The sequence below is a fragment of the Chrysemys picta genome, chromosome 2 (assembly GCF_011386835.1).
Source record: "Chrysemys picta bellii isolate R12L10 chromosome 2, ASM1138683v2, whole genome shotgun sequence".
In the NCBI taxonomy this organism is placed as follows: Eukaryota; Metazoa; Chordata; order Testudines; family Emydidae; genus Chrysemys; species Chrysemys picta.
The window spans coordinates 162,186,523-162,211,477 of NC_088792.1; the positions used below are offsets into that span (position 1 = coordinate 162,186,523).

At 52.4% G+C, this 24,955-nt stretch overlaps 1 protein-coding gene across 2 annotated transcripts in view; it reads left to right on the top strand.

The window, feature by feature from the left end:
- The first annotated feature begins 3,287 nt into the window (after positions 1 to 3,287).
- The window catches only part of ADGRA2 (adhesion G protein-coupled receptor A2), a 110,806-nt gene continuing 89,138 nt past the window's right edge, over positions 3,288 to 24,955 (top strand). Inside the window, exon 1 of one of the 2 annotated variants that reach the window (XM_042840360.2) lies at positions 3,288 to 3,872. In XM_042840360.2, the coding sequence (XP_042696294.2) occupies positions 3,634 to 3,872 (239 nt within the window). In that variant the 5' untranslated portion in view covers positions 3,288 to 3,633. The remainder of the gene's footprint in view (positions 3,873 to 24,955) is intronic. The other variant, XM_005286566.4, reaches the window with a different exon arrangement.

Genomic DNA, 24,955 nt, shown 5'->3' on the forward strand with positions numbered 1-24,955 from the left:
AACTTTAATCCTCTAGGGCTAGATTTTCCAGAAGGGCTAATTTTGTTTAAAACTCTGTCAGTTTCCCTGTTGTTCAGTCAATTTCACTGATGCAACTCTGAGATCCTGCAACTTGGGGTTCACCTGCAGCAAGGGAGGGTGTGTCTGTCTGTCTCTCTCTCGTGGCTGTTTCTAATAGAAGCTGACAAAAAGATAAGTGGAAACACTTCTGTGCGTGTCAATATTTTTTGAAAAGCTCATTTACCCCAAGTACATAGTGGGCCCAGTTGAAGTTTCCTCTTGGTGTGATAGTCACTCACTGGAAAGGAAGGCTTAAAGCTCCATTTAGGAGTCCTGCCAATCACAGGCTCATGTCCCACCAGAGGAGACTCCTCATTGAGATAAAGCCTGTTCCAAGCCGTTTTGTGTCTTTGAGCCATTAGGATGAAACCTTAACTGATAGGCTAGTGAGGAGTGTTTCAGAGTCCACTCAGCATGCAGGCTGGGCCCCAGGCAGCAGCAGGGGGCTGGTCAGCTAAGCACAGGGCCCTACCCACTTGCAATACACTGTACAGCTTGACTGACCGTTCATAAAACCTTTCCCAGCCTCAGGATCCAGGGTGCGCGCTCATTGGCCCTGCCTGAGCTCTGCTCGCTCAGGGAGGGAAGGGTGTTCACGTGCCATATTAGAATAACCCCTCCCAGGCTGACTAGGGCAAACACCAATTAAGTTCTGTTGTCAATTTAATGTGGGACAAATAGGATGTTGGTTTCCAAGGAGGGTATAACTGGCCAGACCTTGCTGGTCTCTAGTGCTAGAGTTCATTAGCACTGGGCTAGGTGCTGAAAGCAGACAAGAAAGGCTTGGGGGCCCCTTGCCGCATCTCCTGTTAAAGAGGTGGGTTCACTATGAAACCTGGTTCTACAGCAATCATTCCCTCTCCCAGCTCTGCCTCCCTGGAGCAATGTCTCTTGACGGGCTGGGGCACTGCAGCTGTACTTTGCTCCTTTCAGTGCGTTTAGCTGTGCTTGCATTCTGTTCCAGTTTCGCAGTAGCAGGTTCATTATAGTAACACTACATTTACCTAGCTCCTGCTACCCGAGGAGTTCAATGCACTTTGCTGCTATTAATTTAGAATGACTGTCCCCAGTGAGGTAGGTCAATATTGCCATTTTACAGATGAGGAGACTAAGAGTGGTTAGGGGGCCAATGCTGAAAGGTGCTGAGTGCTTTCTGGGTCCTTCTGCCTGCTCCATTGGCTTCTTGCCATTCCTGATCATCTGAAACACACACTGCCAGCTGGGGTTATGCATCTAAAGAGCTATGCTAAAAACCCACCTGCCTGTGCCCCCAAAATGAAAATGCCTATGCAAGCAGCTTGGGCCTTTGTGCTGCTGTGAGTTCCACTCCCCTACCCCACCCCGGCAGTGAGCCGCTCTTCAAACAGCCCACAGCAGGGATCTGTGTAAGGAAAGGAAGGAATAAAATTTCTTTCTCCTTCAGGAGGGATTAATGGGCCCTGAGAGAAGTCATAGTTGCAGAGACCTCTTTCCCCAGCCCTGACTCCCTCCTCTCTCATGTTGGGGCTCTTCGAGAGTTCATTGCCCTCTTTTGATCCCTTTTTATTTGAAACACCAGTGGGCTATGGCTGCAGAAAGCATACGCCCCCTGTACTGGGAGATGAGGGGGAAACACCAAGCCAGCCTCCACCAGTGGGACACAGGGTGCCGGGCCAGGATGAACAATATTGAAGTTAGCATGAAAACCATTGAAGCAAATAGAAGCTTGAAAGAATGCAGTATGGAGGCCAAGAGGGGCTAACCATGAAGTGAACTGCGGAAATGCCTTTCAGTTCTTATTTCCCAGCACGTGGTACCCTTCACTATACTGCCTTCAGTCCACATGTACCATCACTTTTGTGCCATGTTTGTACAGCACCTACCACAATGGGGTACTGGGCCTCGCAGGCTCTACTGTAGTACCTGTGAAGAATAGCAACAGGACATTCACACAGATTATGGGCACTGTGGCTTCGCTGCCTACACTTAAACATCTCAGTCTGGCTATAGACACTTAGACAAGTGATCTGATTTGCAAGGTGTTGAGCATGTCAGAAGCTCTCCAGCCACCTCTCAGCCACATGGGCATGCAACTGGAAAACAGGCCTGAGGAGGAAAATGGGAGTGAAGCAGGAAAAGGGACCCTGCTGGATAAGACATGTGGGGCTGAGTGCTAAGCCAGGCAGAAGGGTGTGGGAATGGCTGTGTTACAGGACTTGAGCTGGTTGGAATGGAAGAGGGAGTAGTGGTTGTCAGACTCCCCAAGATGGTGCAATAGCCCAATAAGAGGGATTGCCTGAATCTTTGGTGCCACCAATGCCTCCTTCACGCTACAGGCCCTATCACACACTACATCATTCATCTTCAGCTCAACCCATGGCTACACCAGCGTCCTGGAAGGCTGCACTGTCACTGACTTGTGGCCCATTGACTCAGTTCTTCTGTCTCCTGGGCAGATGGATGGGCTCTCCACCTTGCTAGGTGGTAACCTGCCAGATGCTGTGCCAGGATGTGGTTCATCTGATATCCAGGCTCCAACAGTGGCCTACAGCAAATGCTACAGAATGGACAAACTGGCCCGAAGGTTGCTATACAGGAGCAGATGCTGCCCTCCCCAAACTTTGCAGATACAGAATGTCTCCTCCAAGGGGAAACTGTCCTCCTGACTCCAGCTCTGACCCAGCCCCAGCAGTCAAGGCAGGGGTGAGGGTGACAGTGCTCCTGGGGTGAGGGAGCCAGAGTGCTATTAACACACTGCCCACCCACTCCTGGGTTTGGACTCAGAGTGGGGGCAGGTCTGGCTGGGGGGCTTACACACCGCCCAAGGGCTGCGTCCTCCAGGAGCACAGGGTGTGTGGGGAAGGTTCCCGCTCCCTCCAGGCGCTCAGGGTGGGAACCTTCAGCAGGCCCCTCGCAGCTCAGTGAGGCTGGTGGGGGGTTAGGGGGGACGTCGGGGACTCCGGGGAAGAGCCCTGGGAGGGCGGGTACCGCGGGGGCAGTACGCGCAAGGGGCCCGAGATGTGGCAGGGGTGCACGTAGTCGGGGAGCGCTGGGCGCAATGGGGAGCGCAGGAACCCCGGAGGTTTGGAGGGGGCGCGCACGGGACTTAGGGGTGAGGGCAGAGCCCAGGGGCTCGGGGGGAGCTCACGGAGCTCGGTGGGCTGAAGTGGGGGGGCAGGCGAGTAGGGGCCGGGCTGGGCGCGCCCGAAGCAGGGAGGCGCTAGGGCCCCGCAGCCGGGCCTGGCGGAGCAGGGGAGGGACCCGAGCGGCAGCCGCAGAAACCGCTAGGTCCCATCCCGAGCGCAACAGCCGGACACTTCCCCGCCGGCAGCCGCGGAGCCAGAGACCCCCCAACCATGCCGCGGGCTGCGCAGGGCACCGGGCAGTCGCAGGGGGCAGCCAGGCGCCGGGGCGGCTCCGGGGGGGCGTGAGGGCGGAGCACCCCTGGGAAGGAGCCGGGACACTGCACATGGCTGCGCCCGGGACCTGGCTCTAGGGGGCCCGCACCCCTGTGCGCCCAGGGCCCTTCCTCCAGCGGAACCCCGGCCGGGGGCGGCGTCTTGTGGCTCGGGGGCGCCCGGCGAGGATGGGCTGATGGGCTCGGGGCCGCCCCGCAGGATGCGCTGCGCGGCCGGGCTGCTCTGCCTGGCCGCCTGGCTGTGCGCGGGGGGCGCCCGCAGCTGCCCCGCGCAGATCCCCAGCTGCAAGTGCGTGGGGGAACGGCCCAAGGGGCCGGGCCTGCCCGGCGCGGCCCGCAGGAAGGTGATCTGCAGCGACCAGGAGCTGCCGGAGCCGCCCGACCCCCGCCTGCTGCCCAACACCACGGTCACCCTGTGAGTAGCGAGCGCGGGAGCGCTGCGGGCGGGCGGCGACAGCGCCGAGTCCCGGCTGCCGGGACCCCCTCACGGCACCCAACAGCACCTGGTTCCCAGTGTCTGGTCCAGTACCCACCGTCCGTCCCCCTAACAGCCCCTGGTTCCCGCTGCCTGGTCCAGCACCCACTGCCCTCCATCTGGTCCCCCCAGCACCCATCTGGTCCCTCCAGCACGCACCGTCCGTATCCCTAAGAGCTGTGGACTCCCCCTGCCTGCCCCCAGCATGATCCCCCCCCATACCTATGCATCCAGAAGGACTCCCCCTGCCAACCCCACATCCAGTGTGCCCCTCTCTACCTGCCCCCCAGCACCCACCATCCCCCTAACACAGGGGTTCTCAAACTGGGGGTCAGGACCCCTCAGGGGGTCATGAGGTTATTACATGAGGGGTCGTGAGTTTTCAGCCTCCACCTTAAACCCCGCTTTGCATCCAGCATTTATAATGGTGTTAAATATATTAAAAAGTGTTTTGAATTTATAAGGGGGGGTCGCACTCAGAGGTTTTCTATGTGAAAGGGGTCCCAGTACAAAAGTTTGAGAACTACTGCCCTAACAACCACTGATCTCTCCTGCCTGCCCCCAGCACCTATCCTGATTCCCCCTACCTGCCTATACACACCCAGAATGACTTCCCTGCCTACCCCGTGCCTCTCTCTGCATTCCCCCAACACCTCACCCAGTGCCTCCCAGTGACTGCTCCTAACAACGCCAAAGTTCTCCTTCTGCCAGCCCCTTCGCTTTCCCCCCCCACCACTCTCACATACAGCTCCCTTTTTTCCTCCAGTCACTTCGCTTCCCTTAGGCCAGACGCTTTCCCTGTGTGCAAACTCCATGGGCTGTTGGAATCCAGGGCCCAGTGCTCCCTGGCCAGAGGGGACGGTGGGAAGTGTTGTTTGTTTGTTGAGGGCTGTAAGCAGGCGCCGCTTCCAAACCACATAATGACCGGGCCAGGCCCCTGCCTGGGGGGGACAGCGAGGGAGGAGGGGGGGCTGAGAATTCAGGCACGTGATTGGGATGATGATGACTTCGGTTGCGGGACCAGGGCCCACTTGCGCTGGAGGTGAGGTGAATCGAGGAGGCTGTGCATGGGAGCCTTGCACACACAGACCTTGTCTGTACAGTAGTAGACGTGATTTCCTAGGCTCTCCCATCGTCGCAGCTGTGCCCAGGGGGTGACAGTGGGAGCTGGTGAGGGCAAGGTGCTGTCAGCGTTCTAGCCACCATGGGGTCTGAGTGCGCCCATTGGCGGAGTGTGCACCAGTGGGAAATATGCCTAAGCATAGCCGGGGCGTGGGGGGCTGTTCCTAGAACATCTGTGACATGGAAGAAGGCATCAGGCAGGAAGAAAACCCACGGGCAGCAACTCAGGCTCCAACTGCGTCTTGGTCTTGGTGACTTCCAAGTGTGCCACTCTTGGTGCGCTCGTGGGGCCCAGTCTTGCAGCCTGTGCTCAGGCCAATAGTTCCACTGACTTCGTTAGCACCACTCACCAGAATAAGGTCTGTCCATTCTCAGCCCTGTTCGTATCAGGTCAGAGTCTTTAAGAAGACTGGAAAAATGGAAGTGGCTAGATAGGCAAGGTCACGACTGTAAAAAAATTCTCTTTGTGGGCCTGATCCAGAGTCCACTGAAGCTAGTGGAAAGAGGCCCATTGATTTCAGTGAGCCTTGAATCAGGATGGGTCCTGTTTCCTACTCGGCTTTATTGGCAAAAGTTCCTAGTGCAGGCCTGGCCTGAAAATCAGTGAAATCAGTTTCCCTTTGGTTTATAGTCGGTTTCATTTCCACCTTTTCCTTTGGCAACATCTGGGGCTTTACACAGAGAGCTTTTGTTTGAAAACAACTGTTTCCACTGGAAATAATAAAGCGCAGGTTTCTTAAAATAGCTCCCCTCCCCTCAGTTTGATCTGGCAATGTAAAGTAGGGAAAGTTTTAAAAGTTCCATCTGTCTTTTCAGCCTAACACTTGATTTTCAGTGGCTTGTATGCACAGAAGAGGTCTCACAGTTGAAACTTGTCTTAAAAGTCCTCGGAACCCCACTTTGTCATTTGAGACAATGTTAATAATACTTTACGCTCATCTAGAGCCCGATCCTGCAAAGGCTTTTGCACTTGCTTAGCCATACAGGCAGTAAGCAGGGTTCACTGGGACTGCTCACCGGGTGTGATGTTAAGCATATGCATTGAGTCCCTGATCCTGCAAAGACTTAGGTGTGTGCTTCATTTTATGCTTTGTGAATTGTCCTATTGAAGTAAACGGGACTATTTGCAGTGCATAAAGTCAAGCACTTGCGTAAGTGTCTGTAGGACTGGGGCCTGTTTTCTGAGCTCCAGCACATAGGCAGTGGAGCCATTTTTAAAAAGCCAAGCGTGTTCTTGTTCTGTGTTTAACTCTGGTTTGGATTTACACTTGCACACATTTTTGTTAAGGCTGCTAGTATTTATGGTGGTGTGCTTATCAGTTTGGTTGTTTTTTAATTACAAAAGAAGGGATGTTGTTTTTAAAGCCTTGACATGTGCCTGCAGTGGCTGTGCGGATCATTTGAGTTCAGAAAGGATGGGGTTACTCTAGCAAGCAAGCCTACTGCGCTCTGGCACCTGACCCATTTGGGGTTCTGTTGACAAAGTGCATTTTATCCCCCCGGCCATGTTTTGGCCTGTGCGCTAGCATACTTGACATCTTGGCTGAGATTTTCAAAAGCAAGTAGTGATTTCATGTGCCCAGCTTGTATCGCTTTAAAAGGGTCTGATTCTCAGAGTGTGGGGGTTCAGGGCTTTCTGAAAACCAGGTCCCTTTCAGAGATCTCAAGCTGGGTCCCTGAAAAATGAAGCATCCAGATTCTCTAGTCCTTTTTGGAAATCTTGGCCAGTGGGTGTGCCTGCGCGTGTGTACACATAGAATAACCTATTTTGGCAATGTGAAAATCTTCCCACAAAGACAACACTAAAGATGTAACTACGATAATGCCACTGTAAATAGTCCCAAAACAATAAAACCCGTGATTTTCATAATTAACAGTGATACCTGCCATATGTAATCCACTCTCTCCTTTAATTATCACCATACATAACTCAGAAATTCTGTTAAGACAACTGATCACTTTTCTCACTTCCCAGAGAAAACTGTTTTTTATTTTTATACTTATTCAGTTTACATCCCTGCCTCTTCCAAATGTGCACTGGGGCCCTGATTCAGTAGTCCAGCCTTATTCAGCAAAACACACAAGCACATGCTTTGATGCTTTGCTGAACTGGGACTTGGATGTGTGGCTAAAGGACTTTATTAGCTGCTGCTGCAATGCTGTATAGGAGGAAAGAACCAAACTGCACTGAGTGGCGGGGATGGTGAAAGCAGAAAGGGCATTTTGAAGTCTGTCTTTCACTGAGTTAACATTGCTAGGTATTACTAATTTTCAGTAATTTGGCTCTTGGAGGGAGAAGCTTATTTGCTGATAGGGTCATATAGGACAATACGCAATGCAAAGTAGCAAAGCCTGATGGACCATACAATGAACATTAAGGGGCACCACTCAAACCTGACATGAAACTGACAAACACAGGCAGAAAGCTACAAATATTCAGTGACCCCAGACTTTAGTGTCCAACACTAAACGTGATTTATTCTAAACCTTTTCCAGATGGAAAAATCAAAACCAGAGGCTTCTAGTTGATGAGCGGCCCGTTTAGATTACGAGGGCGTAGTGGCTTGGTCTTCCGTTGGATTTAAAGTAGGAAAGCGGCAGTTGGCCCTGGAGAGTCACAGGGCATCCGTTCCATTCTCTGTAGGTACTCACGCCGCTCTCATCGCTGTTCTATCTGAACGCCTTCCAGTGCTGCATTAAGCAACGTGACTAATGTCTATTTCTCAATGAGTGGCACTGCTGAAAAAATTGTTGCACTTCAGACCCATTCTGAAGGATCTGACAGTGGAAGATCTGTGGGCAAAGCTCCTGAGTAACTCCCCAGGAGAGACGCTTTAGATAAAGTTGTAGAGCAGCTGATTCTTCGTGGGAAATGTTTGGGTACATTTTGTTTAGAACAATAACAATAACACTTGGCACTTAAAAGTAGGACCCTAATTCTGGTCGTCTTCAGGTCTGGCCAGAATACAGGGACACGTTAGGCCTGAACGACCAGCCCTAATTCTGGCTAGCTTCTGTGCCCAAGCAAGTTATTCCTGCCAGAAAGTGATGTAACCAGTATGGCACAGGGGTGCATGGGCCCTGGCCAGGGTGGTACGTGCTAAAACACATGGAGCACGCTCCCTGCCCCACCATGCATCGCTCCTCTGCCGTTCTGCCTGCCTGCGGACGTTGGGGGAGACCAGCGTGTTTGAGCTGCAGCCAGAGTGGGGAGCACCCATGCCTGTGCATGACCCGCAGGCAGAACACGGCCTGTGATGTTGTAAGAGCCCCGATGGTTTGTGTTTTGAGTTTCTCCCTCTTTTTTTCTTTTTAACCGCTAGGGGTGTTTGACGGAGCCAAGATCTTTGTGGCTTCAGAGTCTCAGCAGTCGCGGCTGCTTATTCACTCCTCAAGTGAGACTCCTCGCTGGTATCACAGCTCTCCCCGCCGCAGCCAGGGGGGAATAAGCAGCAGTGGCGGATAAGAGCCAGTGCATCCAAAATCCTGGTTCCATGTGAATGTGTCCAGTAATAGAAACCAGGGTTAGAGAGAACCAGGCACAGAGGCAGAGCCACCTCTAAAGCCTTCCATCAGGTGTTGGAGGGTTGACCTCCATGGATTAAACCCCAGCCTAGGCAGCCTCTTTCCATAGTGGCATGAGTGATGTGGATGAATCCATGTTTTGTGTTTTCCTGCCGTGTCTATAATGCATGGCTGATGCTCATGGAAAGCCTTCTGTTTAGAGAAAGTACAGCTCGTTTTCTCTTCATCCAGCCTCCCCCCCCCATGGGGATCGGTGCTACGCAGATAGATAGAAGCAGTGAAATGGCAGCAGATGTTTAACTACAGAAATTAACTCCATGTGGTGGAGTGTCTCTGGCAAAGGAAGAGGCCTGATGAACCGGGGATGCTGAGTGCTGGGGATTGTCTGCTCTGCCATTTGATTGAAGTCCTCACGTTGTGCCCAGGAGGCTCCACGCAGACCATTGCAACTCCAGGGGAGCCGCATGGCTAAGGACTTGAGCCTGCAAGGTGCCCAGCACCCTCCAGTCCCATTGAAGGCTGTGGAAGTCGACGTTGCTCAGTATCTTGCAGGGTCAAGTTTTAAATAGCCACAGCTGTCTTAGCACGACATTCTGCATGGCTTGGCTCCGTCCTCTTGCCAAAGCAACGCTGTCACCTGGAGTCAATTTCTAAGGAAATGGAACAGCTGCAGGTATGGGATGTTGTTGGCTCTGGTTAGAGCTTTTGTGCTTTGTTATTGCACAAAAAGCAATTTCTTCAGCGTGCAGCCATTAGAAACCTGCCTCTGCTAATGCTCTTCTCCAGCGCCCACGACCCAAGGGCAGGCACGCTCACATGCTGGGGGAAGTGTGCAAAGGGGGAAGGGGTATTAGGCCGCTAATATCCTAGTGCAGCCTGAACAAAGGCTTCCAGTTTGCACTTGTTTATGTATGTCTCTCACCTGCCCTTGCATACATGCATGTATTGGTGCACACATACATGTTTATATGTGCCATGTGAGCTGGTCTGTGGCTTGTTTTGGGGTTTTTACAGCTACTCTGGTTGGCACAAAGAGCCATTATCCAAGCTGCAGCCATGTGGATTAGTAATGGAAGAAACACCCTAAGCTTGCCAGACTGTTTTCCTTTCCTTAGGGACAGGGCTGGAGGGTTCCCTAAAATGCATTCTTCCTGCATGGGTCACTTATTTGAAATGGCCCAAGTGGTGGGTTTCCCAGAACTTCTCTAGGGAAACCGCTTGTCTGCTCAGGATGGTCCATGCCCACGTTACTATTGCAAATGTCGATAACTTTGGAAATAAAAATCTGATTTCACAATTTGACTCCTGTGCATTAGATTCCAAGCAGGTGAGCCCAGTGAAGCAGAGTTTCTCTCTCTCCTCCCTGCCCTTTCTGGTACGGATGCATGAGCAGACTCTTTGAGGGTTTTGTGAGTGAGATCATCCAGGAGCCCTCAACCTTCTACCTCAGCCACAGGCATGAGCAACCAGACTTGATTGATATTTGTGTATCAAAAACTGGGCTTCTAATGGTACCTCTTTTGCAACTGTAGTTTATGGCGTGAATGCCGCTGCTCTGGTATAAAGTCCAGCACACCCTTACGTGGGGTTCTGCTTAGTCTGGCCTCGCATCGCCCCATCTGGGGGATGTGGGTGAAGAAAGAACGCAGTTCTGCCTCTCATGCCACTTCTGATGTTCGTCCAAAGGCACTGTGAGGTGACGGGGCCCTTTCAGACCTGTATTAATAAGGTTTTAATTCCCACCCCCTCGGAATGACCTCTGTGCTAATAGCCTAATGGAAAAAGTACTGTATTCTTAACAAGACACAGATAGCCATGTTAGGCCACAGCCAACCCTGCTGTTACACACGCAGGAGTCCAAACCTCTTCCAGATGTGGAATTCTAGAGCAGGCCTCATTTCTGCGCACAACTTGATTGCACCAAAATTGCATATTGTCTGGGGGAATATAGGGTTTCGACTTATGACCAATTTCCAGTTCTACTTGAACTACCCTCGCTGAGTCCTGTTTATCCTGGGCCTCGCAGATGGTTTCTTTCTGAAACCCTTTTCAGCCTCTTATTTGTTATTTATTGGGCTGCAGTTGTGGCAGCTTTTTTCCACCTTCTCTCCCCTTCTTCTCTTTGAAAAAATCGTCTCCCAAAGGCAGAGAGACTCTGGCGGCTCGCACGTTGATTTAATCATGGCCAGGCTAGGGAACTGGAACTAAGAAGATTGCACGATAGAGCACGTGTGGACGTGAGGGCTCATTCTGCCGGCTTCCGCCTCTACCTCCAGTGCCTGCCCAAGGTGTAAAGAGGACACGTCTGTGGAGCAGGCCAAAGTTATTAGGCCCCTTTGAGGTGGGTGTGAGGAAGGCTGGTCTTTGGAGGAGGGGTACTGTACGTGTATTTGAACAAGCTTCCATTTTGTTAGGAAATGCCTTGGCCAGCAACTACCGTGACCCCTCTCTGAGATGAACCTCAGTGGGTCCTCTCACAGTCATCATGTCGTCCCCTGTATAGCAGAGACCTTCTGCTCGAGATGGAGTTGCTGAGCGGCTCTGATCTCCGGGACACGTAACCGCTCGCCAATGTGTTTGAGTGCAAGCTGTTAGGCTCATGCTAGTGCCGCACAGAGTTCCCCTGCACAGAAGTGCCCAGAGAATCATTTCCCTGCCTAGTTTTTCTGGTTTGAGTCTGGCCCAAGCTGGTAGTGACTGCAAGCTGTTCCCGCCCGATGGCTCCTTTGTGCCTGTGTGAAACCACTTCGGTGGGTCTCATCTCGTCTCCCAGAGGATGAGCAAAAATGCCACCACAGCTAGCACTAACTGCCCTCTGGTTGGCAGGCTTGCCAGCGCGGTGAGGAGTCAATGAACCGGAGACAGGCTGAGACGCAGAGAGACCCATAGTATGATTACAGACCGTACAGTGGTCTGTCACTAGAGAATCTGAAGAAGGATGGTCCAGTGCTTAGGACGTTAGCCTAGCACTTGGGAGATGTGGGTTCAAGTTCCTCCTCCACTGCTGAGGGCTGGGGAAAAGCAGAGAGGTGCAGAGGAGCATGGGGTTCAGACAGAGACATCCCTTAGGGGAGGATTTATTAACAGGGATACTCCGTATCCTAGTAAAGAGGGGAGGATGGACGTTGATAAAGTACAGATAGGAACTAAAGAGAAAGAAGTTAGATGAAAAAGAGTTCTATTCAATTGCATCACATGAAGGTAAACAACTAAATATTGACAAATATCATAAGTGCTTATGTACGAATGCTAGAAGTCTAAATACTAACATGGGTGACCTTGAGTGCCTGGTATTAAATGAGGCTATAGATATAGCAGACAGTTGGTGGAACGATGAATATCAATGGGACACGATAATACCAGGGTACAAAATATACGGGAATGACAGAGTAAGTCGCACTATATGGGAAAGAAAGCATAGAGTCAAATACAATAAAAATCTTAAATGACTCACACAGTACCATCGAATTTCTACAGACAGAAATTCCATGCCTGAACAATAAGAGTGTAGCCGTAGGAATATACTATTGATCACCTGACCAGGATGGTAACTGTGATTGTGAAATTCTCAGGGAGATCAGAGAGGCTACAAAAACAGAAAACTCAACAATAATGGGAGATTTCAGCTATCTCTGTGTTGACTGGGAACATGTAACTTCAGGACAGGATGCAGAGATAAAATTTCTAGACACCATTAATGACTGCTTCTTGCAGCAGCTAGTCCTGGAACCCACAAGGGGAGAGAGAATTCTTGATTTAATCCAAAGTGACACACAGGATCCGTCCAAGAGGTGAATATAGCTGAACCACCTCTGTACCAGATGACTGGCAGATAGCTAATGTAATGACAATTTTTAAATGTGCTCCAGAGGTGATCCTGGCAATTACAGGCTGTTTCAGTACTGGGAAAATTGGTTGAAACTATAGTAAATAACAGAATTATTAGACACATAGATGTACACAATATTTTGGGGAAGAGTCAACGTGCCTCTTATAAAGGGAAATCATGCCTCACCAATCTATTAGACTTCTTTGAGTGGGTCAAATAACATGTGGCCAAGGGTGACCCAGTGTGCATAGTGTACTTGGACTTTCGGAAGGCCTTTGACAAGGTCCTCACCAAAGGCTCTTAAGCAAAGTAAGCAGTGATAGGATAAAAGGGAAGGACCTCTAATGGATCAGGAACTGGTTAAAAGACAGGGAACAAAGGGTAGGAATAATTATCAGTTTTCACAGTAGAGAGAGGTAAATAGTGGGATCCCCCAGGGATCTGTACTGGGACTTGTGCTGTTCAACATATTCATAAGTGATCTGGAAAAAGGGGTGAACACTGAGTAGGCAAAGTTTGCAGACAATACAAAATTACTGAAGATAATTAAGTCCACAGCTGACTGCGAAGAGTTCCAAAGGGATCTCACAAAACTGGGTGACTGGGCAACAAAATGGCAGAGGAAATTCAATGTTGATAAATGCAAAGTAATGCACATTGGCAAACGTAATCCCAACTATATGTACAAAATGTTGGGGTCTAAATTAGCTGTTATCACTCACAAGAGATTTTGGGGTCAACCCAGATAGTTCTCTGAAAACATCCACTCAATGCGCAGCAGCAGCAGTCAGAAAAGCTAAATTTACATTAAAAACCACTAGGAAAGGGATAGATAATAAGACTGAAAATATCATAATGCCACAACACCAGAAAGGACCAGGTTGAGCTACTGGCAGGGCCGGCTCCAGGCACCAGTTTACCAAGCAGGTGCTTGGGGCGGCCACTCCGGAGAGAGGCGGCACGTCCAGCTCTTTGGTGGTAATTCGGTGGACGGTCCCTCACTGCTGCTCGGAGCGAAGGACCTCCCGCCGAATTGCCGCCGCAGATCGCGATTGGGGCTTTTTTTTGTTTGTTTGTTTGGCTACTTGGGGCGGCCAAAACCCTGGAGCCGGCCCTGGCTACAGGGGCTTTTGCTGCTGCTGGGTCCATCAGTGGGTGCTGGCACCTGAACAGGGGCTGAAAATGAGCGGTGTCAGAAACCAAACCACTGCACAGGCCTCAGTTAGTGTGTTAGAGGGGGCAGGACAGCCCCCCTCTCTCTGCACAGTACATCAACCTGGCCACCTCCCCCAGAGACTCTCAGCTGACTGATCCGTTCCAGCTCTGGTGAGCCAAGGTGCCAGGTATTTGGCTTCTGTGATATGAACACTGGGAGGAGGCTGGGGCAGCAAATCATCAGCTGCCCCTTGGGGCGTGGTCCAGGCGAGGAGGAGGGCCTGCCTGTGCTCTCTCTGCTGGAAGGCCAGTCTCCCGGCATGCTGCTCACCCCGGACAAAGGGCCAGTGTGAGGCCTGGAGCGGGAGAACCTCTACGTCCAGCTCAACCAGTTGTGGCGGGGTCCAGGGGAGCTCCTCTTCTCACCAGCAGTAGGCTCTCCTGGGTGCTGATGTGAAGGGCATTTCTCCTCCAGCGCAGTGCCAGTTGGTGTTCACACACGGCTCCGGAGAAGTGGGAGAGGACAAGCAGCTAATGAAGCTTGTTTCCTTCAGTGCAGGGAGGATTATATTGATATTCCCAAGGTGACTCCCCAAGTGCCTTTGCTTGTTTACATCTTAGGTTCCCGGCAGCAGCCAGTGCAATTCCTAGTGGCTCAGCTCGGGGCAGGCTCAGCCATCGGGCTCCGACCTGCTCTTCCACCTTGGGTCTTGTTGCAGCAATGCACAGGGCTGCTGCAGAGCGTGGCAAGGGGATTCCTGCTCCCCTAATGCACAGGCACTGCACTTGTGCTGGAGCAGCTGCTGGAAAGGGCTGAATCATTTGTTCTGTAGCCGTCAATGAAATCCCTTTAGCTGTAATCTAGTGCGTAATCCCTGGGTTGGATTGAAAAGGGGAGCTGGCTTGCCCCATTCCAGCAGCATTTTGTGTCCATTTGTTCATTGTCCATCCGACTGAGCGAATGCCTCTGCTGCTTCCCTCGCTCATGGAGCTACGCCCTGCGCGGGTCATGTTGCGTTTGCTGTCAGTCCCTGTGCGTGGCTCGCCCCAAAGTGGGATGCAGGCTGGTTAGGGCAAGAGCATCTCGGATGCAGGAGCTTGGTAGAGATGGGAGGAAGGGTTGATGTGTCAGGCTGGGGATCAGCCTCCCAAGGGGAAGCAGCGGCAGGTTCATTTCATGGGGCGTTTGGTCATAAGGTGATGCGCTGTGGAGCACGTGGTTGATAACAAGCCTTGCTGCAGCCCACTGTAAGAGACCGAGCGGCACCCCGATAGACCTCTAGCACCTCTTGAGTTCAGGGCTCGTGTAGCTAGTGGATTTCTTGCCCATCACTGTGAGTTCTTCTTTGATCCACTTTGGCTGAAAATATTGGCTGTTCCTTATTTTACTGCTGTGTCCCACATAATTTACTAACGACCTCATCCCTCTGGCAACGGCTGCACCAGGGCCATTCCTAAGCCACCCTGGCCCTGCCTCGGTTCCGTCCTGTTAGGAGCTTCCGGGGACAGCTGCAGAGGGCAGCTGGCTTTGCCATGGTGCTCTTCTCCCTCTCTCCCAAGAACTGCTGTGGCTCCGTCCCGGCTCCTGAAATGTGAGCTGGCAGCTGGCGCTTTGTGCTCCAGGTTTGTGTGGCAAAGGCAGTAAATTAAAGTGACATTAAGGCCAAGCAAGGGGGCTCCATAGGTCGCTCCGGACACCTGTTGCTGCCAACCAGGCCTGGCAAGCCTCAGGTGCCCAGGACAGGTCAGTGATGGGGTGGAGCGCGAGCCAGGCCAAACTGCTCAGACAGCACTTAGCCGCCGTCCGTTCCTAGAGAGATCTCCTCCCTCTCCGCATGTCTCTGCAAGCATCCCTCAGTCCTACGCACACTTGGGACTTTCCTGCACACGGTTTTATTCCTCTCTGAACCAGGAGGCGGTTTGCTTTTTGAAACAGGTGGGCAGTTAAACAGGAAAGCGTGCCCGAGGCCATCAAAGGCCTGACACAGGCAGACGTGAGTGTTTTTTCACTCCCCTCTGAACACAGTGCTCAAAACCAAGGACTGTTGTCTTAGAATCAGCGGCAGGTGGGGTGGCTGCCTGCTTGCTGGCTGGTCCCAATCAGCGATGGAGCAGGGAAGGGAATCTGAGAGCAGCACGGCATGGGCCATAGGGGCTGGGTGGGAGGCAAGACAGAGAACGAGGCCCATGGTCCAAGCACAGAACCTGTTGTGCAATAAGAATTAGCATCCACTTGTCCTTCCCCAGCACTGGGGAGTTTGCCGAGGGTTGTGTGCCTGATCCAGGCGTCGGCATGTGTCAGTGCGGAGCTTTCTGCAGGGAGTGCTCTGCAAAGCAGCGTGTGAGAGGGACGGCTCGGGGGAGCCATGGGGCCTGAGAGCCGTCGGCATGGTGAAAGCTCTAGGCCATTTGCACCCCTGCTCCCCTACTCTTCTCCTTTGTTTTGTTCTTGTTCCTCACCTTCATTTCAATTCTTCCTCCTTCTGGGGGCATGAATGACATGGCCACTGATCCTGTTTTTATAGGGTCTGTTGATGAGACCGTCTAGGTTCCTCCTTCCCCACCCTCTTGCTCTAGGAGCTGCCCCAGTGCCACACGTTACTGCTTTCGCCTGAGGAACGAGCAGCTGTCCAAATGAGCCGTCCAGGCCTGAGCCTGGTGTAAACCTGCCTGCCACATCAAACCTGTTCACCTTCCTCCCCCAAATTGGGCACATCTGGATCACCTTTCCCTTAACGGGAGGCACAAGATGTAGGCAAGTGCTGCAGGGGCGGGAAAACACCTTGGCCCCTCTTAGCTGCTGGTTACTGGTTGGGCGGCAATGGGCGTCTCGGAGGTTGTGTTTTCCGCACAGGCGAGAACAAGACAGTGTTCAGCCATGGCTCTGTTTATAATGCAGGCAGGGTCTAGGAGGGCAGACAAATGTCAGAGCATAGGGGACTGAAACACATAATACTGTGCCCTTAGCATCATCTCAGGCTGTCCAAGGGCTTTACTGTGAGCAGGGGGACTGAGCACTAGCGGTAAGGTGATCTCCCCATGATCACGCAGCAAGTCTGTTGCGGGAGAAGAACCCAGGAGTCCTGACTCAGGATGCTCTGCTCCACTCTCTGCTTCCTGGCATGGTTCATAAAGTGACACACACGAGTATGGAGCCATGCAGCCTCCCAGCGGGACGACCTCTGTCGGAGCTCTGAGCATGGTTGGATACCCAGTGCTGCCTGCTGTCCTTGTTTGATCGCAAGTTTTGAGATATTTGATTGCTTTTCTTAAAGCCCCATCCCCTGGAGTCAGGTGATTACGTGAGAATCTCAACTTTCTTTTCTTTCTCTCTCTCTCTCTCTCTCTTTTTTTTTTAAAGTAACTTTCTGACTTTCTTGGTTGTGGCAAAAAGCTGGAAAAGGTGAATCCTGAAGGCAAATAAACCCCCAATCTGTATTGTTTTAAAAAAATCTCCTGGTTTTTCAGCCAATCTCCTGATTGTTTTGGCAATACTGGGAACCTCACAGCAGCATGCCAATTCTCTGCTGGCGCAGGGAGCCCTCCCCTCCCCCCAGGTATCTGATGTGTCGGGGAGGTCTTACTGCCTGCGCCGTACTGGCCATTTCACACTCTCTCTGGGATTTTATTTTTCCTGTTCTAACAAAAGCAAGTGTTGGAACAATAATTTTCAGGCCTCCAAAATAGCCTGCTTTGACGTGAGCCTCAAGACAACGCCCTGGGCATGTCGCAGCGAAGGGAAGAGCCCCTGAGCCTGTGAAAACAAAGGGGGGAGCTGGCTGGGAGGTGAGGTCAGGGGGTGCCACTTGGTTATGCCGTGGCTGGGCGGCAGCCTGGATTTATTTGTCTGCCGCTGTTCATGATGAGGCCAATGGGATTTTAGCCCTTAGCTGTAGTGGCACCAGGGGATCCAGAGTGGGGTGCGGAGGTTTTTTGGCATTGGGTCCCTAGTCATCTCGATTATCACTTCAAAGTTTTTTCTTCTGCTGCTACTGATAGCTCATCTCAATTGATTGGCTTCTTACAATTGGTATGCGTACTTCCACCTTTTCATGTTCTCTGTATGTATAAATATCTTCTGTCTGTGTGTTCTACTCTATGCATCTGAAGAAGTGAGCTGTAGCCCATGAAAGCTTATGCTCTAATAAATTAGTTAGTCTCTAAGGTGCCACAAGTACTCCTGTTCTTTTTGCTAAACCCTAGTGACCTGTGGCTTCTGAGATGGAGGTAATGGCTTTCCACCGTTTCAGAACATAATGACCAACCTGCAGTTGGCAGCGTGTGCCCGTTTCTGCAGAGAGAGGCTCAGGAAGGAATTTGCCCTGGAGACAGGGCTCCCTTTTGGCCCACCAGCAGAGCTCATCCGTCCCGGTCGGGGGTAGCCTAGAGGAGTCAGTGTGCTGGGGGATATCCCTGCTGCTTCCTGAGGCTTGTAACCTAGCACCTTTCACCCATGTGAAACCCGCATTTAGACCATCCAGTGCAAACGGATAAGTTCTCCCCTCCCCCCTAGGAGTGGCCCGTAACGCATCAGCTCTCGAGCCATGTGCTTTAAATTAATGCACTTAGAAAGCAAAGCATAAATCCTCCCCCCTCTATTACTGCGCTCCCATCGGATGGTATTTGCCTTTCTGCTGCACGTCTCCATCCTGCCGACCGCGCTCTGACCGAGGGGGGCTAGCATCTCGCCACCTCCTTTTTTGGTGGAGTCCGTAGGACGGTTGTTGTTTTAGCCGCTCTGTTTCTGGAGCCGTTGTTTATCCAAGTGGATTCCAGCGGGCTTGAGAAAACAACCTGGCCTCTTTGCTTTTGGCTCCTCTTTCGTGATTTAAAAAAATCCCCCGTGTTGACGCTCAGCAGTGACTCGACGGTGCTGCAGCAGGACTCGGCACCCAGCAATTAAGTCCTATTAACTTCAAACCGCTGGAACCTCTCGGAGACTCTGTGCGACAGGTTTTTGACACAACCCCAAACACGCTCCACATTAGGGGGCGTCGAGTGTTGTACAAAAGCCGCAGCTCTCTGGGCTCGGAGGAATCCCTGACAGACGCTACATCTGTGTCAAGTGCTCCTGGGTGTGACTCTGCGTGGACAGTGTTGTCTGCCCAGTGCCCTGAGCCCCCCTGCCACTGGGCTGCTGCCAGTTATTTCCATTTGACTCAATGCTTTAATTCCTAATCCCCGCATTGTCCAAAGAGACTTTTCCAGCCCTCGCTCAATTAGCCAATTAAAGCGTATAGTGTGGCTGCAGTGTGTTCCCAGGGTGGGGTGGCGAGAGCGGGGAAGGAGAAGCCATCCCACCCGCCTACTGTGTTAAATGCTAAATTTTGTCATGCTTATGGTGGTGTTGTTAGATATTATTCACATTGTATTAATGCCAAGAGGCCCTGCTGAGATCTGGGCTCCTTATGCTGAGTGCTGAACAGACACACAATTCCTGCCCTGAAGAGTTTACAGTCTGAATGGACAAGACCAACACAAGGTGGGAGGGGAAACTGAGGCACAGAGGGGCCATGCCGTGCTCACAGTAGATGAGTGGCTGAGCTGGGGACTGAGACTCCCGGCCCAGTCCCCTGCCCACTGGACCATGCTGTCTCTCATGATAGAGGGTGGCTTGGCTTTTCAGGTGTCCAGTGCCTGGGCAGCTGGAGCTGTGGTGCCTCCCTTGTGATGCTGCTCTGTCTGCAGACTCCAAAGCCTTAATATTTTCGTTCCCTTGTCCCTTCTGAGCAGAGAGGCCTGGTCCTTTCCACTCCCCCTGCACAGGAGATTAAAGTGTGAACGTGTTTAGCAAAAGGCCTTGTAAGTTGGAATCTCGTGAGTTAAAGTTTGGTTGGGTGGCTTCCTGCACTCCCTGCTTTGAGGGTCCCCGTGACATCCCGAGCCAAAGCAGAGTCCCTGCCCTGGAGGAGGATTGTCCAGCTTTCATGGTCTGCCAAGCGTGTGTGTATGTGAGGAGCAGATGCAGCCAGCTGGGAGGAGAGGGACTCTGGGACCAGGCTGCACAGCCTGGGTGGGGAATGCGGGAGGGGGAACGGGGAGGGGGGAAGTCGCTTCCCTTGCTGAAGCTTCCTGGATGTTTCCGTCTCTGAAGTCTCCCCTGCCAATGCCCCCGTCCCTCCTCAACTTGCTCTGGAGCCTGCACTTAGTGCCACAGTTATTGGGTGGTTATCCATTGCTTGTCCCCACCGCGGAGAGGGGACAAGGAGGCTTTGGAAGCAGTTGAGGCTGGTCCCAGCCCGTGCATAGCTTCCCCTAACACCCTTCCTCTCTCCTGTTCCCTGCTTCGGTATGGAGCCAAACCGTGGGGGGAGAGGGGGAGTCCTAAGTAAATAAACAAGACAAAGAGTCAATAGCAGGAAAGGGTCTGGGAAAGAGATGGCAGGAGCCCAGTCAAATGAGGCCCTGCAGCCCTGCATACAAAGTGTGGTTTCATTTTTCATCAGCACCCAATTCTGTGCATAGGGGGCTGGCCTGGGACCCTTCCCTCCCACCCGGCCCCTCCAGACCTGCCAAGGGAAGCACGGCCCAGGGGACAGCGCATCCCACAGCAGCCTCGTTCTGCACGTCAGGAGAGTGCTGACTCAGTGCGCCCAGGTCCCTGCTGTCCTAACTGGTAACTGCCTGGTGGATGCAGCAGCTGGTTCTGTGCCAGGGCTCGCATCTCCCTTCTCCTGGTAGGGACAGGCCAGTGAGAAGGGGGCAGTGCAGGAGGGGTCAGGCTGGGCTTCCCCCAACACTTGGTGCCCTGACCCCTTTCTGCCTTAGTGATCCAGGCCTGAGCTCTCGGGGGTAACTGGCAGCAGGAGGCTTTTTGCTTGGGGGCAGGGATAGAGGCAAAGTGACCCATCCTAAGTAAGAGTAGGAGAGTGAGTCCCTTTAAGGGTGGATGCTGGGTTTTCAGCTCCGGCATTTCCACCACACTGGGATGGAGGCAGTGACTTCTTTGGGGGCTGGGGGAGCTGGGCAGGGTTGGGGTAATGAGACAAAGGATGGTCCTGGGGTGAAGGCCCTGGGCAGGACTCAGTAGATTAGGGTTCAGTTCCCAGATCTGCCACAGACTCCTTGTTTGGGTGGAATTTTCAAAAAGTGCCCCAATGAGTTAGGAGCCCAGCAGACCCACCAAAAGATCTGCCCATCTGTCTTCTCCTGGGCCTAAAGATCTGCGCGTAGGCATCCCACTCAACATCTCTTGGGCCTCAGGTCCCCATCTGTGCAGTGAAGCTGACGATTTGCAGGAGTGACGGGGTGGCATTCTCTGGCCTGTGTTATGCAGCAGCTCAGACCCGATGATCACAGCGTTCCTTTCTGGCCTTAAAATCTATCTGTTAGAAAGCACATGAATGCTTTGCTGCCAGGACGAATTCCGAATCCACAGCTGCCTCTGGCAGACCGAGTGGCTTTGTGGGGAGAGATTCCCATTGTGTCAATGCAATGGAATCCCCGGCCGCGCAGTCCCGTGGAGGGTTTTTTGGCCTGGAGGCCCTTGAGGCGAGAGGCTCTGCTCGCTCTCCTCCCGCTGAGACTGCATACAGAGGGTGGTACCACTCCCTCCAAGCCCAGCTGGGATGCATCTCTGGAGCGGAGAGAGAGGCAGACTGTCATGCCAGAGGCAGGGCCTGGATCTCTGCTGCCCACCTGTCTGTCTGGCCCTGTGACTCCGCTCCCAGATGCCATGTCCAGATGCGTGAGAATGCATGTACAATCCACGTGTGTTTAAGGCATGTGTGCATTACACAGACAGACGACGAAATCACACTCAGGGGTACAGAGAGCGCAGTTAGCCCCGTCTCTCCTTCCATTGGGCAGTGTAGCACCTATCGGCACGATCACCCATTTCTCATTGCTGGAGGCCTTTCGTGCTCATGAATGAAAGGCTTTGTGGGGTTGGGGTTTAGCGCTGGTTCCTGGCTTCAGTATGGTGGAGTTAGTCCCTTGATGGTATTTGGGTGTAACATGGACTGTCCCCCTTGGATGGGCTGGGGAGTCCAGGAGAGTCCCTGTTCTCTGAGGGGTTTCCTTGGGAACAGCCCGAACGCTGAACTCCCTGGAGGGGAATGGACTTGGCCTTGCATTTGTAAGTTTGAGACTCCAGGACACTTAGATGCCATTCACTCTCTGCCTGGTGGCTAGTTACCCCATCAGTTCAGTGACCGGGTACAACACAGACCTGCTTCTGAAGGGGGCTTCCTTGGGAGAATCCACCAGGCAGCTGCCGCTTCTAAAGCCAGCTAGAGGAAGGCGTCGCCTGAGTTAACTGGGTCTGTGATCCCAATGGAAATGCTTCTCCAATGCAGCGGTTCAGACTCTGTTGGCTGGCGTAATGTCTCTCTCCTCCCCCGAATAGGTGTCTTCCCCTCCCAAAGGCTTTTCTCTTCCACTCGGAAGGTAAATTGGAGCTTTTTTTGTTGTCTAGAAGGGAGTATTTTGTAGCTTACTGCTTGGAGTAGGGGGCTGGGAATCAGGATTCCTGGTTTCTGTTCCTGGGTCCGCCTTGATTCACTGCTGACCTGTGGGCAGGCTCCTTAGCTGGGCTGTGCCTCAGTTCCCTCCTCTGGGAAATGGAGACAATAAATCCTTCTCTTGCTTGCAGGAGGAGGCAGCGGGCGTTGCATGGCTTAATGAAACTTTATGGCATGTGCCTATTTGAGCTCCTCTGGTGAAAGACTTCATTGATTGCAAAGTGCTGCTATGAGAGTTGTAAGTTTTATTTTCAGTTGCAGAGGGAAATTAAGGGAAGTGGCTCTAAGTCCTGCAGGGAGGTGGCTGACACTCCAGAGCTCCTCTCAGTCCCTGTGGATGTGGCTTGTGCATCTCTCCCATACAGATGTGGGGTGAAGTATCTGATGCAGCTTCTTGGTGGTTTTCTTTGTCTAGATTTCTGGTGAAGTCACCGGCAATGGCTAATAACCCCTGGTAATCTGCTCAGATCCCAGGGATGAGGTCCAGCCAAACTTTCTTTTGTTTAGAACAACGTGTTGGTTTTGCACTGTGCTGACTGTTTCACTCCGCGCTCTGCTTCGTTTTAGCTCATATTTAGCAAATGCTCAGTTTTATTTGGATGATTGCTTTCACGGGGGTCAGTTCTGCGGTGGCTGTGTTATTCTAAGGGCTCAGACTCTGCACTGATGGCCAGAACAAGTCCACTAAATGTCCCCCAGGCTCTCCCACTGCCTCTGCACAAGGGCACTTCCTTTCCTTATGCCATCTTCTCACTCCGGTTGTGCTGTTCCTGGGGCCTGGGAGCCACTTGCAGAACGCTTGGGGTGGAATCGCAGACCCCCTCGAAGATGATGGGAGTTTTCCCATTGATTTCAGTGGAACAAGGTTTGCACACCAGACATTTGCTGTCTGGTAAGTAAATTCCAAACTCTGCCCTTCTCATGCCCTTGATGGAACCCCTTGGGGAACCAAAGACTGCCCTGGTTCTGGAGTCACCAATGCAATTGGTGATCATGGTGGGGCTAGGGGGAAGGCTGCTGCATCTGTTAACAATAATAACAATATATAGCTTTAATATAGCGCATTTCATCTATAGATCTCCAAGTACTTTACAAAGGGGGCCAGCAGCAGAATTCCCATTCTCCAGATGGTGAAACTGAGGCACAGCGAGGTGAAGTGGGTCATCCAGCAGAGCAGCGGCAGAAGTGGTAATAGAACGAAGGTCTCCCGTGTCCCAGTGCTCTGTCCGCTAGGCCACACTGCTTCCCTTAGCCATATTGCCTCACTGAGTGGCCACCAATAGCTGTCCCCACTCCTTGCTTTTCTAGAAGCCAGAGGGGGAAGGCAAGTGTGGGAGGGAACGTTTATCCCAGTCTCATTTTATTTTCAAATGTTTTCTCAGTGCAATCCCCTGGGGCTGTGGCGGGCGGCGTGAAAAGGCTCCTTGTTGCACTGGGGTGCTTGCTGCAGAGCTTCCCAGGCAGAAACAAGAAACCATTGCCCAGCATGCTGGAGCATGACACTGGGAGTCAACTTAGCTCCTGCCTCTGGAGAAGCAGCCTTTCGCCTGGGGGAGGAGGGGCCCTGTCTTGGGTGGGGGATCTGGAAGGTCCCTAGTACTGTAACCAGATTTGGTTGGATTGTGACTTCACGGAAGGAAATTGGACAAATGTCTGGGACTCAGAAAATTCTGCCTGCCGGATTCCAGCTGGGGCGGACTTTCATCAGTTCCCAAGGGCAGCAACTTGCTACTGGAAGATTCTTGCTTGTGCACAGTTGGTCAGGAGCCAGCGGTCACCCAGGCCAGGTCAGCAGTGACTGCAGACTGGACCCTGTCTGCTGGCTGGTCAGCAGCCCCTAGGGTGACCAGACAGCAAATGTGAAAAATCGGGGCGGGGGTGGGGGTAATAGGAGCCTGTATAAGAAAAAGACCCCAAAATTAGGACTGACCCTATAAAATCGGGACATCTGGTCACCCTAGCAGCCCCTGGTGGCTCTCTGCCCTGTTCCCAGTGGGACTCATGTCCTGCTAACAGAAAATACTGTTTCTACCAGCACTGAACTCCTGTCTCTGGGGGCAGCACGGGGAGGGAAGCCACAAACTGAATGGGCCACAGAGACTGAACTCCCCTTTCACCCCTAGAGGCAGGTCCCACCAGCTCAAGTCCCAGATGCATTGGTGTAGAGGGATGGAGGAGTCTTGTTCTGCTCCTACCTGTGCTCTGTTGGTTAGCAGAGCATGTGTCCTATAGCAGCGAGGACTGAGTACACGCTGTCTCCAGGAGGCAGATTCCTGTTGACCAGGAGAAAACCAGCCAGTGAACTGCACCTCTAACTGCAGCCAAAGCCTCTGGTGCCCCTCTTGCTGCATGGGACCCATGTGCTGCCACTTAGCTGAGAAAGCTGCTCCGGGCAGGGGGTGAATTGCCCAGGCATTATTCACCACTGCCCCTTGAAGGGTGTTGGGCTGCTTCCCAGCTCTGTGGGAGAGGGGCCGGGGACGAATCTTCACAATGCAGCCTGGATTTGAGTACTCATCAGGGACTGGCTCCTGCCTCGAGGCTCTAGGTTATGACATGCATTGTGCGCGGCTGCCCCTTGGCAGATCTCTCTGTGCACTGCATGCATTGAGGGCGAAAACGGGACCTGGGCGTTATGCAGCGATCCATGTCAAATACATTTTGGCCTTTGCTATTCGGCTTCCCAGTGGCTTGTAATACCAAGGCAAATGACTCCTGTCAAGGTCTGACCACTAGGTAGGTTAGGCTTATAAGTGGTGCTAAGTAATTTTTAACACAAATAAATACTTTATTAACACTGGAAAGGGACAGGGACTAGTGGAGACCCCAGCTCTGCTGCTGACTTGCTGTGTGTCCTCGGGGCCTCAGAAGAAAGGCTGTTGCTTAGAGATGGTAAAGTGCTTTGGGTTCCTTGGAGGAAAGGTGCCATG